This window comes from Drosophila serrata, unplaced genomic scaffold, assembly GCF_035046125.1.
Source record: "Drosophila serrata isolate PLE 108 unplaced genomic scaffold, ASM3504612v1 contig_272, whole genome shotgun sequence".
Classification (NCBI taxonomy): Eukaryota; Metazoa; Arthropoda; class Insecta; order Diptera; family Drosophilidae; genus Drosophila; species Drosophila serrata.
This window is the reverse complement of record NW_028257170.1, coordinates 4851894-4865468: the sequence shown is the minus strand read 5'-3', so window position 1 is coordinate 4865468 and position 13575 is coordinate 4851894. Positions and strand designations below refer to the sequence as shown.

The 13575-nt window shown below is 42.8% G+C and overlaps 1 protein-coding gene and 1 long non-coding RNA gene across 2 annotated transcripts in view; one reads left to right on the top strand and one right to left on the bottom strand.

Annotated features, from left to right (window-relative positions):
- LOC110179847 (uncharacterized) overlaps positions 1-13575 on the top strand; it is a 118539-nt gene that overhangs the window by 32726 nt on the left and 72238 nt on the right. The window lies entirely within an intron of this gene.
- Positions 1-13575, bottom strand: part of olf413 (DBH like monooxygenase olf413) — a 68935-nt gene that overhangs the window by 22279 nt on the left and 33081 nt on the right. Inside the window, exons 3-5 of the mRNA XM_020947454.2 lie at positions 4957-5241; positions 4292-4477; positions 3184-3379 (exon numbers count right to left, since the gene is read on the bottom strand). Coding sequence (XP_020803113.2) covers positions 3184-3379; positions 4292-4477; positions 4957-5241 — 667 coding nt within the window. The remainder of the gene's footprint in view (positions 1-3183; positions 3380-4291; positions 4478-4956; positions 5242-13575) is intronic.

Sequence of the window (13575 nt, the reverse complement as noted above, 5' to 3'; positions counted from 1 at the left end):
GTTTCCGAGGAAACTAACTTCAGAAAAGCTTAAGTTTGCAGTTTGCATTTGAATTCTACCTTTACATATCATAACTAACCTTCAAATATTCCTATTCTTTGGATCAATATTTATCGATATTTTTATACGACAAATTTATCGACAAATCAAAGTTAAAAAAATTCATACCTAAGCCAAAAAAGCATTAATTTCAATTCGGAAAGCTTTCCTATGCTAATTTTTAATATATTAACAAATCTGCATACTCAATTTATAATTTAAAAAAATTATAATTTTTGGGAGTTTTTCAAAATTTTGATATTTTGAAAATATAAAAAAAAATGTATTTTTTGACCGGACATGGATAAATCGATTCGGCTGTGGATCCTGATCAAGAATATATATCATTTATAGGGTTGTAAATGATTCCTTCATTGCGTTTTAAGCGTGTGAAACAAGAATACTCAAAATATATGCAAGTAAAATGTTTAACAAAGATTTCGAAGTCCCAAAAATACGTTTCAATAAAAACTTTACCTTCATTTTTCCTAAATAAATCCAGCTTAAAATATGTTTCAATAAAAACTTTACCTCCAGTTTCCCTAAGTAAATCCAGCTTATAATTCTTTTTGTTAAAACAATTTACAATACACCCACAAAATAAATCCTGCACAAGCAAATTCTATCGCATTTGAAAGAAGAGCATTTGAGAAATTCCGAAACAATATTTCTCGCTCTCTCTGTGTGTGTGATCAATGAATGGATGTTGTACAATGTAGACTCGCTTTCCGATAAGCCTTGAGCTGCCGATTACAATCCCCAAGCTGGCTTAACGTGTCCCAAACTCATTTGTTTCGCCATCTTTCCCCAGCTTTTCCAGCATCCCCGACCATTTCCATCTCCAAGGTGCCATAAAAATTCGCCAAGCCGCAACATTAATCACAGATTCGTTGCATACACCAGGGCGCTATATCAATAACCAATTAAATTGAAATTAAATTTCGCCGCAGCCAGCGAGACCGGAAACGTAGCAATTTCGCAGCTACTTATGCGTGAGGGACCCGGGAGAGCTTTGGCTGAGGCTTTGGCTTGGAGCTGGAGCTGGAGCTGGGGCGTAATTCAATTTATAGCAAACCAGGAGAAAATTGTAGCCAACATTTTATTTTTATATATATATATATATATATATTTCGCTATGGTTTGGCTCATTTTTTATTTATTGACTGGTGTCTGCAAATGTGTTTCTGTATGTGCGTGGTATGCGTTAAATTCCAATTAAATATTTCAATGGCAGCCCAATCGGATCTGTGTTCGTTCCCTCTGTTTTTTGTGCCGGCTTTTCCCAAATTGTATTTTCTATCAAGATGTATTAATCCACTTCCCTTGGCCGCCCATTTTTGTTGCCCGGGCTCCAAGATTCCTACTCCGGAAGTTTTGGCAACACCTACTCAAAAAATAAGAAAAGAAAAATCGAGAAGGAAACAGGAAAGCTGGAAGAAATGTAAGTAGACGAAGTTCCTTTTTGTCCAAAGCTCCTCCATGCGATGCCTTCTGCTCCTCCTGCTCCTCCCTATTTTATTTAGCGCTTTTGGCCATGTCTCTCTCTCTCTGTGCGGTTGGGCCAAAGTTATATTGGTTTGCGTGACTCTCAACAAAAGTGAAATAACAATTGCAACAACAACAAACAGCCAGCCAGCAAGGACCCACCAAAAAAACAAATAGAAAAAAATAAGCAACCGAGCACGGCCAGCAAAATAGAAATAAATTCTAAAGTGAAATTAGTATTTTAGTTATCCTCTGTGCCTGCTCACGAACCAACCGATGAATATAGAATAAAAACACAAAAACCAAAAAAAAAATTGAGCACCTGAAGAATTTTCAGGTGGTTCGCCTCGCTTCGGTGGTTACTCAATATGGATTGTGCAATGTGGCTTCGAGGAGTACTCAAAAAGTGCTTAGGCATTGACTGAGGGGGAGAATATTTGTGAAATGGGCAGAGGCAAGGTGCTTGTAAATTGCTGTTTTGCGGGTTTTTCCAATCGAGGTGAGTCGGAAGTTTTTCCCTCAAGAAAATATGATAATTGGAGGTGGCAGAAGCAGAAAGGAAATCTCCAAGGAGATATACCTGTGACGAGTGTCTAGGAAATTGGCTAATGAAGAATGTTTTCGGGGGAATCAATGAGGCTATAATAACCAGAGAAATATGCAAATAAATCAGTCAGGATGTTAGATTCATTTAACTAAGATTATGATATATTCAAGATATGAAATAATAGATATATGTTCCAGAAATGATTCTACTTTCAATACTGAACACAAATCTGGTTCATAAAACCTAACTTAACTCTGAGTGATCCTGAACTTTCTTTTTCCCTTCAATTCTAGCTATAAAAAGAACTCTTCGATTACCCCTCGCTGCAACTATATCCACAATGAACTGGCAGTGGCAGCACCTAACCTTTGGCTCTCTGAATTATTTAGTTGCTTGGCTGGAAAGTTTTGAGCTTTCCACTTTTATTTCGACTACAGACACATGCCAAGTATTTCCGATTGTTTGATTTGGATGCGTGCCTGGTGTGTGTCCATGTCCGGCCAAACGCCAAATTTAAAATTAAAATCTATTTGTGAGCGATTTGGAGCAGTTGAATGGGGGAAAAGAGGACTCGAACTGGGACTGGGGTAGAGAGAGCCTTGTTGCCATATTGCCTGACAGACGAGAGACGACAGACGACAGACAGGCTCGTATTAAAAACTGTGACGATATAAACTTTCATGGTGGATAAAAGGTAGTTAAATTGCTGTGTGTCTGAGTAGAGGATTTATCCCCATTGTTTGTTGTTACAGCAGACACAATACTCCCACTCTCCCCGACAGCAACAGCCCCATAGCTAAACCGCATTTGGACAAGCCGGGCAAAGTCATAAGCTTTTGTTTTACTGGCCCCACCAATGCGGTTGGATCTGCCGCTTCGCCCGGCAATCTCATAAATTGCATGACATGAGTTGCATACTACATAGCATAACATATATGTAGATACCATATCCATATATGTATGGAAAGTTCTTCTCATCGCTCTTGCCGCATAAAATATACAAAAGGGCAGCAGATGCACAGTCGATATATACACATTTAAGCTGGGGTTAGGGCAGAACCCCCTTTTGTTTCGGGGGCGGAATGTATATAGGAAAAGGGTATGGTACTTACCAATTGACAATATGCCGGCATCGTTGGGTCGCAGGACGTGCGTAAAGTAGATTTTCAAACCCGAATTATCCGCCATTTGTCTGGCATGCAATTGGGCAAAGTACGGCTTCAAATTGTTGTAATGGGTCTCCATTAAATAATATTTGGCCTGTCGCGACTCAATAGGATAGCCGGCCTCGTGTGGATACGTAAAGCCCTGAAAGGACGAAAAAATATGACAACGGCAAAAAAGTAAAGGGGGAAAAGAATATGTCGAGTGTTTGTTTTTATACTCGCACACACACACACACGGGAGAAGTGTATACATATACTTGGGCTGAACGGAAGTTGATGCCATGGCCATGTGCAATTTAAATGCAGCCAGGGTGAGGCTCCTCCTGCTCCTCCTCCTCCTCCTCCTTGATTCCCATCTCATCCATTGCCATTCAATTGCATTGCGGAACGCCCCACGGCGGACAGCAGCCATAACATGCCACTGCATTATGGCGCTCTTCTGATGAAATTATGAAAAACCCTTATCCTCCAATCCAGCCCCAGAGCTCAATGGAGGAGGGAGTGCAGTGCAGAGCTGAGAAACGAAAAAAACAACAACTGACGAAGAGTTCAGGGGCCAAAAAGGGCCAAGGTATTTATTATTTCGGTGCACTCTGTCAGGACATGAGGCTTAAGGATTCGGAGAAGAAGAAAGAAACTGAGTTGAGACTGGAAAAGTATATATAATTGAAAGTATACAATATATATGGACATATTGTAGTAAAGATCATATTTTAAATATGTCTTGAATCTTTCAGGTTTCACTTTAGCTTATAGATCTCTAGTCTGAACTTTAGTTAATACTCCTGATATATAGATATAATACATATCATAGATCATCTATAATCTTGGGATCTTGGGATCATAGGGTACCTACACCCTCTAGCAGACTCTTATGCACTCCTAAAGTGCCGCCTTTCTTCGTGTTGAAAGGAAGCATTTGCGAAGGTTAAATTAATATTGCATGGTTATGGTTATGACGAGAATGGGCCATGGGGTATCGGTGGAATATATACACTCTATATATATGTGTGTGTGGGGATATAGGGGGGAGATTCTGAATCCGGATGCTTACCTCGCTGCCGCGCGACCAGGAGGCGACGATGGCGTTGCATGCCAGCGGTATGGATCGGGCTCCCAGGCACTGGCGGCCCTGTTCGCGTGCCATCTCCTCCAGCTCGGCGTGGGCACCCTGGCACTCGTGCAACGTTATGTGCTGCAAGTAGTGCACGCTGGACGATGAATCATAAATCGGTTCGTACTGCGGCCATGAAAGGAAAATGAAGCAGAGACAACGGTTAGCGAGATGTGCATTGTGGGGATACAGATATATATGTATATAAGGATATGTATATGGTAGAGGCACCGAGACGGGGGGATAAATTTTTAATATTTCAATTTGGTTATGCCGAGGCCAAGAGACAACGACAACGACAGCGGACAGAATGCAGCTGAGCTGAGCGGGGGAAAGTGCAGGGAAAAGCGGGGAAAGTCTCCACAGCGACAGCTACTGGCAGACAAAAGCGGAATGCCAGAGAGAAAGCGCGATTCGCTGAGCAACTGCACTTGGCCTTAATTATGCATTGTATTTAATATCGTTTAGTCCTGCACACGGGTGAAAATGTTCAAGACGAAGGACAGAGACGGTTTTTCCGACTACTAGATATCCTTTAAGGCTTTAAGGATAAAGGGGGAATATCCCAAAGGATACTAGGGTACTATTTAATTGGACCTGCTTACCCGTATCAGGTGATGCTTGCGATTGATATCCTCCAATTTGAACATCTTGCACCAGAAGAGCGGCAAATCACCGGCAGGAAGCTCCACATCCTCATTGCGCAGCTCCAGGACTCGCACGCGTTCATCGTGCGTGGGCGAGGGCATTGGCAGCTGGGCGCGCTGCATCATGACCATGGGACGGTAGGGTCGGAAGGCGCGTTCCGGATCCGGAAGGGTGCCCGGGCGCACAGAACCATGCGGCGGATCCTGGGCGTGGTACATGTACAGCAGGCGCATTGTATCGTTCTGCAAAAGGGAAGAGCGGATAATGTTTTGGGGGGTTGAGAAGTGAAATGAGAAATGTGTAAAAAATTAGTTGGTCAAGGTGGTGGGTTAAGGGTCCGAGTGCTCCTCGAAATGGCGCTATAATGGCGCGTTGCAACAACCCAGCAACAGCGGCAATAATGTCCTTGCTGACGTGTACACGGATGTACTGTCTGGCTGGGATTGCTGATGCTCCCCCAGCTTGCTAAATGAAGTGCACACACATACACAAAAAGAGGAAAAAGGAAGTGGAAAATGGGAGTTCTCGTAACAAACAGGGCAGGAAGGAAGCAAGGATGTTTGCCTGTGGGCAGAGTAGCATCAGCAGCAGGACGAGAAACGCGGCCAGGTGGATGTTTGGTCAGCTGCCGTCGGAAGCTAAAGTCGGGGGTTCCCATTGTCGATGGTGGGTTAATGGTGCAAATTGCAATGCACCACGGAACACGTTGCCGCACTTCACCCGGAACGAGGACGTTGGGTTCCGGTGCCTTCCCTTACTTCACTATTCCCTGGCCAAAAAAAGCAACTTTCTCTCGCAGTTCTCTCTCGTAGTGACCGCATTTCATTTATTTAATTCCCATTTAACAAATTAATTCCGTTGCACTTATGGGCCAGCAGCCGCGTTGCCAAATTTCAGTGGCAGGACCAAGGCCAGGACCAGGACTCCGCTGTACTTGAGCTGTCCGTGCTTGAATTTAGCCGAATTACATTCTCTCCCGCCGGCCCTGGTGCAATTTTCAGTCCACAATGGGCATCTTTGGGCAACCAATTTACACTTCAAGTGAGGCGCCAACCCCCGGACATTCGTCTAGCTCTTTGCCCTTTTTGGCAGGGGTTTCCCCCAGAGTGAGATAGAGTGGGGGCCTTGCATGTATTTTTCATTTGCCACGTAGTTTTAATTGGTAAACCCGAAAATTAAAGCAGTCATTAAGGAATCACGGTGCTCTGCCACTGCCACTTCTGCTCACCTCTGACCCTTGGCTATCTGCTGCTCTTGCTGTTCTTGCTGTTCTTGCTTCTGCTACCCCTTTGTGGACGCCTATGTCCTTGGGGGCTTTTGGAAGCCAACAGTCAGCTGTCATTGTATGCACGTCATGTCCACGTGAGTGTGTGTATGTGTGTGTGAAACAACAATAACAACACATGTAGCACTCTGAGAGAGAGTGAGTGTGTGTGTGTGCCAGTGCAGTGCAGTGGGAGAAAAAAAAAGAACCAACGTCGGGGGCATCCATTTGAATTCATTGTGGCAAAGTGCCCATTGTAGCTGTTAAGTGGAACTGTAGAGTACCATGTTCGACAATTGACGGCCCAGGACGAGCAGCTCTGAGGGAGGGGTCAGGCTAGGTCCTTGTTTCAGCTTGTTCATTTTGCCAGCCAGGGCAGTCAGGCAGCCAACGAGGAGACAATACTTTAATTAACAATTCCTTTTCCCCCCGCCTAGCCACCGACGGGGTGTAGAGTGTGTAAAAAACCTGTACAAATGAGTCGGTTGTCCTGGTTGCCCTGGCAAACACTGCGGGCGGTGGCCAGCGCGGCGCACTAACCGCCCGGCAATCGCCAGGAACAACAACCCACAATAACAGCCGAAGCACAGCACAACAAAAAGTGCTGGCCAGTTTTAAAACATTTGGCCAGGCCAGGCCAGGCGGCAAAAGCGGAGACAGAAGCAACAGAAGCGCGGGGACAGGCACAAAAGTCATTAACGCTGAGGCTACCGAAGCTGACTGGGCCTGGACATGGCCCAGATGTAAAAACATGACCACTGTGGCAAAAAACTCAACGGTCGCCTCCACGGCAACAATGGGGAAAAAATGGGAGGCCTTCCATAGACTACTACTACTACTACTACTACTACTACTGCTACTCTCCGGACTCCGGAGTGACCTGTAAATTGTTTAATTTGCACTCTGAAATGGGTTTGGGCGATTGGTATTTTTGCGCAAAAAACCTGCGAAACAATAGGGTTTGGCTGAGAGCTCATCAAAGCGCCACCTATGGCTGACTGATCAAAGTTAAAGCGGAGAGTTAAAAAGGGGAGGGGTTAAAGTGGGGGTTAAAGTGGGGTTTAAAGTGGCGGTTAGCTAAAAGGGGGGGTTAAATGGAAACTGTAATTATTGAGTAGCTAGGAAACAACTTCCCTTAAATGGTGTGTTTATCGATTTGGTTTTGCTGATTTAGCTTTTAATTGCACAACACTTTTTTGCAAAGGAGAGGAAATAACAAAGCAAACAAGGATTTGATTGAGAGATCAAAAGCAAAGAGTAATTAGAGAAGTAACCAGTAGTTAATTGGTTGTTCTCCTTGAAAGTAAGCTCCTGAATCATAAACAAACCTAAATTTTTAATATTCCATCGATAAGAAATTCCCAGTTGATTTTTTCCAAATGAAAACCCTTTTAAATTAGTCTAGCCTTTAGCTAAAAAACTGAGATTAAGGTAACAAAAACATGGACTTGGAAGATTTGCTATTGCCCGGAACCCATTAAGCCTTTGCCAGGTACTGGGAAGCCACACTATGTCTGTGTGTTTGTGTGTGTGTAATATCCAAGTGTGAAAAAGTGTGCACCGAACTATGCACACGCATACGACAAGGATGACGAGAAGGATTCCGGAAAAAGCAGGAGACGGAGCCGTAGTCCTTGTGGAACAACAACGGCAACAACTGCGAGGCGAAAACTAAAATGAAATGAAAAGCTTCAGCAAGGATTACAACCAAAAATTAATGAAAGCAAACTGGCTGCGGTCATTTGCCGTGGTCAACGGTCGGCCAAGGCTTAATTGCCAAAGACGATGACGATGACGATGTTGTGGACACAGAGTGGAGGCAGAGGACTAAAGGGGGACTGTGAGTGTGGTCAAGAATACAGGTTACACTTTAGTGACTGCCGCAGGAGGGGAGTGACTGCCCAGAAGGACTTTGGACTGGGACGGGACTCGAACTGGGCTCGAGGCTAATTGTGAATGCGGCGGGGACTCGAATTCAGACTTGGACGACTCATTAGAGTGGCTTTGGTTACGGCCCAAAAAACCTGCGAGGGTTGCAGGACTCACTCGCAGCCAGGACTCACCAGTACACAGCCTCGGAACGGAACGCTCGACTGAGCCTGACTGCCTGCCTGTTTAAGTGCACTCTAAAGGTCATTTAACCTCTGACTGGGCGGGTTTCCAATGTTCTCAACGCATCAAGGGGTGGCTTCTCTGGCGACTTTTTGGCCCAGTTCACATTCAATTAAGCCACGTTAAGCCCAGCTGCAGGCGTAGACGCAAAGGATTTGATGTGGATATTTGGGGATTTTTGGAAAGAAATAAAAATAATCTTGGCAATGGAAATTCACTCGAAAATAATGATTCAGGAAAGATTCTAGTAAAAATTCCCTAATAATATCTTTCTCTACAGAAAAATGCTTTCAATTGTGGCTAAAAGTAACGTCGGAACTGTTTTCTTTATTGGCACAAACTTCACTTGCAAATCACTTTAGTTTGTTTCTCATTTTTTTGCGACCCGCAGCAGCATGCTGCCAGCTCTGCTCTCATTCGTTCACACATTGCACCTTTAAGAGCCATTTGTAGTAGTTGTTAATGGCATTGTTATCCTGGTTGCAGTCTCGTGCTTCTCGGGCGTTTTATTGTTTTCTTTTGCCCACTTTCCTTTTGCCATTTCAACGCGTTGCCATAATGGGCCAATTGTCCTTAAATGCGGAGCGTGTTCCGCTCGCTAAGTTGGCTCTGGCCTCTGGTCCCTGGCTCCAGACTCCGGCCGCAGTGGCCGTGGTAATGGCCATGGCCCTGGACCTGGCCAAGACCAGGGGCCAGTGGTCAAGTCGGAGTCCGAAAACTTTGTCTGTGCTGGCCCCTGTTTAATGTGCACGTAATTGAAATGCATTTACAATTGAATTATAAACAGAGCAAACAAATGCGGCACCAGGCACTCGCACATACATTTACATGAATTCACACTTGAAACTGGGAAAGTGCGGGGGATTCGGGGGAGTAACAGGGGTTGGGAGGGGATATTGCCAACTTGCATTGTGCAAACTTTCAGTTCGCAGCTCAGGCAGCAGCTGAGCTCAAAACTCGAGGTCCTTGCGCTTCGCTTCGTGCTCTTCTTTTGCCTTGCAATCGGCAATCAAATCAACCGTTCCCCAGGAGTCCGTGTCCTTTCTACATATTCCTATACATGTGTGTGTGTGTGTGTGTGTGTCTATGCCTGTCTCTGTTTGTGCTTGTGTAAGTGCATTAGGGTGAGTCTTAGAAGTCTTTTGGAATTTTTAAAGATTTTTTTAGAGCATAGTTTCCTTGCCTTCGTGATGGTTTTAAAATTTTTTTAGCCAAAATTGCATTTTTCCCTTCTTAAATATCTTTAGGGATTTTTTAAGAATATTTTACAATATAATTAGCATCGTTTTCTAGTTTAAAATGTAGGTTTTACAAAATATTACTCATACGCAGTGTTGGCCTGAAACTATTTTGTACTTTTATTTCTGTATTTTTATTTTTTGACACCTTTGTTAAGACTCCTTATGGATTTTTAAAGATTTTAAAGGAAATAAATGGCATAGTTTGAATGTTTTCGTAATAATTTTAAGTCATATTACTCATACGCAATGTTGCACATAGAACTATTTGTTTCCAACTTGTATTTATTTCTTTCTTAAAAGTCTTTAGGAATTTTTAAGAATATTATATATTATATTAGCATATAATAAGCATTTGTTTCTAGCCTAAAATATGGGTTTTACAAAATATTACTCATACGCAATGCTGCACATGGAAATATTTGTTCTTGACTTATATTTTTTTCTTTCTTTAAAGTCTTAAATTCTCTTAAAGATTATTTCAAAATATTTTACAATATAATTAGGATCGTTTTCTAGCCCAAAAGATGGATTTTACGAAATATTACTCATACGCAGTGTTGACCATTTAACTATTTCTTTACTTTTATTTCTGCCTTTCTTTCATTCTGAAGAGTCTTTTGAAATGTTAAAGATTTCTTAAATTAAAATGGAGTTGTTTTCTTGTTTGAAATATGAGTTTTAAGTAATATTACTCATACGCAGTGCTGGCTGTAGAAATACATTTTTTTAATTATTATTTCTCAAACTTTTCGATCCACCCTAAGCATATTTTTAGGATACAGGTTACCATGGTCACGTCGGCCATTTCTGTGAGTGCCTGTCTGGGGGATCTGTTCGCCTTGGCCATTTCTACACTCGCCGAAGCCCATTGAATATCAATTTTGCAAGTGGGAAATGGCATCGGAAACTTCGATTTCAATTCGGACATGACCAAGTTTCCCCTTGACAGTTCTGTGATTTCTTCCAGTGTGTGCCGTTCTTGTTGTGGCATTTATGCCATTCCAATCATCAGTTGGGACTTGTGCAATTTCGGAACTTTCCGACAGCTGATTTCAATAACTAATAGGCAGAAGTGGTCAGCAAAGCCCTCCTTCCCGCAAAACCCCTTTTGTTGCACTCTAATTGCCGTGTCAGACTCTGTGATTGCCTTCGAACGGAGAGAAATCATTGCAGATTGTTGACAGTCCACCTGAATTGGAGCCGGACACGGACAAATTCTCGGACATCTTGGGGCACAGCTGGAGGCCACAGGACAGGTGAGACTGAGACCAGGAATAAAAGGAAGAGATGACGAATCAGGCCAAAGTATTCCCAGTTCTGTAATCGTTTTTCGGCACACTCTACACACATCTTTACATCTTTACATATCTACGTCTCTGCAGCATCTCTGCTAAGTGGCTTAATGATTTTTGTTTCATTAAATTGAGTCGCTTCGCATGTGGACACATTTGTTTTTGGTGCAATTGACATTAATTTGATTTATTTACGGCAAGAAGGCAAAGGCCATTTAGCTCAAGGTGCCACTGCTTTTGGCAATTGCATTTAAATTAACAAATCTAATGAGCTTTCTCCCCCTCAAGTGCCCCCGCCCCAGTCTGTTCATTCATTTATCCTTTTGAAGCACTGTATAGAGCAATTCATTGCAGCTTGTGTGTGTGTAAATGAAAATGTTGTTTAAACTGTGAGGAAAATTAATGTTGCTGAGTGGACAAAAGCGGCTGGTCTGTGAGTGGCCAAAATTATTGCAGCAAATATGTTATGTCTTCCCTGGCAATAGTGTGTTATATATAGTATTTGTGCAGAGGTTTTGGCAAAATGAAACTTAAATTGCCAGCCATAAGAAGATTAAGACGAAAGTGTAAACAAGCTGGCAGCTTCAAATGGGTCAAATAAAGCCGAAATTATAATTTAAATGAAGCCAGACGATGGGCCGCAAAAAACAATTGCTTTTCAAGCAGAAAACTTGAGCAGAATTAATTTAAATATTTGCCAACATCTTATTAATGAAATTTCCTCAAGAGTTAGTCGAAGATTTAATATGAAATGTGGGAAATTGCTTTAGATTTTGGGTGCTCTTTAACTATTCGGGGTTTTACACATTTCCTTGGGTTAATATGCCAGCTGCTGGAGTTATTCAACACATTTGAATTTATCCGTTTTCCATTTGGTATCTCCGATTTTCAACTCACTCTTCCCCCTGTTGCCTAATTCATATTCATTTATTGTAGTTGCTGCATCTGTATCTGTATCTTTTTCTCTCTTTCTATGTTCAGTTATTGGTAACCTTCCGGATCCGGTGATGGGGGGTAAGGGGGGTAGTTCAAGCCAAACTGGCATATCCGTTGCTTTATTACATTTCGTTTAGTTTTTGGCCAACTGACCACTTTTTTGCGGTTACTTTGCGAGTGTGTGTGCAAGTGTATTTGTATCTGTATCTGTATCTGCATCTGTGCCTGTAAATGTGTCTTAGTTGCTCGGACTTTGCGGTTGCTTTGGTCACTAGCGCGGTATTTGGCTTACATCAGAATATGAGCGAAAAAAAAAAAAATAAATAAAGGACAACTAACGTACACACACAGCGGGATCGGATTTGGGAGAGGGACGCATTCCCCCTTGGCTTAAAATGAATTTACTAACCGAGTTTGTTCGGGGAGAGTTTACCAAATGAAAAGCGGAAAAAGCGGGTAAAAGCGAGGCGAAAAAATGCAAGTTTACTTCGCCATTTGACCATAAATAATATAATAAAATAACTACACAGGTCAGGCAAACTATTGCATACTTTATGGCGTCCAGCAGAGCAGCTCCTGCCTTCGTCCTTCCGCCACTCCCCGCAATATGTGGTCTAATATTTTTATAAACAAATTGGTTTTGCACAGCTCAGCTCAGCTCGGCTGAAGGGGTGGCGTTGATGATTTTCCACATACTCTTGTCCAGTTTTGCGGTTTCCATATATGTATGTATATACATATATTTTGGTTTCTTTTTTTAGGTGGCGCCCTAGGGCTGTCAGCGTTTGCCACTTTAATTACTTTGGCTCCAAGGATGCGCAGATTTTCACCTTTTTTGCTGTTTTGGCTTTATTATGACCCGTTTTTTTGTACTTGTTCTTTTGGCCCTGCCCTGTTGCATTTGACAGGGCGTCTCCTGGCCATATCCTGCTGCGCTGAAAGGCAACTCAACCGGTCTCGTTATTTATGGCGCCCAAACGTCACCCACTTCACCTCGTTCGCCCTGGAAAATTGGGACGGAAAAATGGCCCAAAATGGGCGAAAAAACCCTCCTGTTCGGGGGGAAAAAAATGTCCAAAAACTCTCTCTCTCTCCGGCTGCTTTGTTTGTCGGTGCATTACTTTGGCCGTTAAATCCCCCCAACTGGAGTTTAGTATTGCAGTCCTGGACCCAGGATCCGCTTTCTCCTGCTCTGCGCCCTCACTCTCCGTGCTCTCCTTCAATATTTGTCGCTTTAGGGCATTAAAACAAACGTCTCCCATTGCGCTGTGTGTTGGGTTTGCCTTTTGCCTTGCTTTCGGTTTCCCTTCCCACTTTTTTGCTGTTGAGTTGAGTTTTTGGTGTGCACGTTTCACATGCACTTCTAGTGCCACAACACCATCAACATGAAGCCCATCCACCACCCGCACAATGGATGTGATGTGAGTGGATCCCCCCCTTGGCCCATCTCCGACAGAAATTCCATACCCGGAACAGGGAAACACACACATCGAATAGAGAATGCAAACTTCTGAGCGCGAAACGTGAAAATCACGGCCCAAAAAATAAAACGCAACAAGAGGCGAAATTTTGAGGAAATAAGTCGCTTTGAAAACCGTTTGGAAAATACTCTATTTAAGGGTTTGTGAATATAACTTTTTAAAAATATTTGCTCTATCAACAAATAAGTTAAGATGCATGGAGTGTTTATGGAAATTCTTCTACTTCCTGCACTATAAGTCTTTTTTTTTT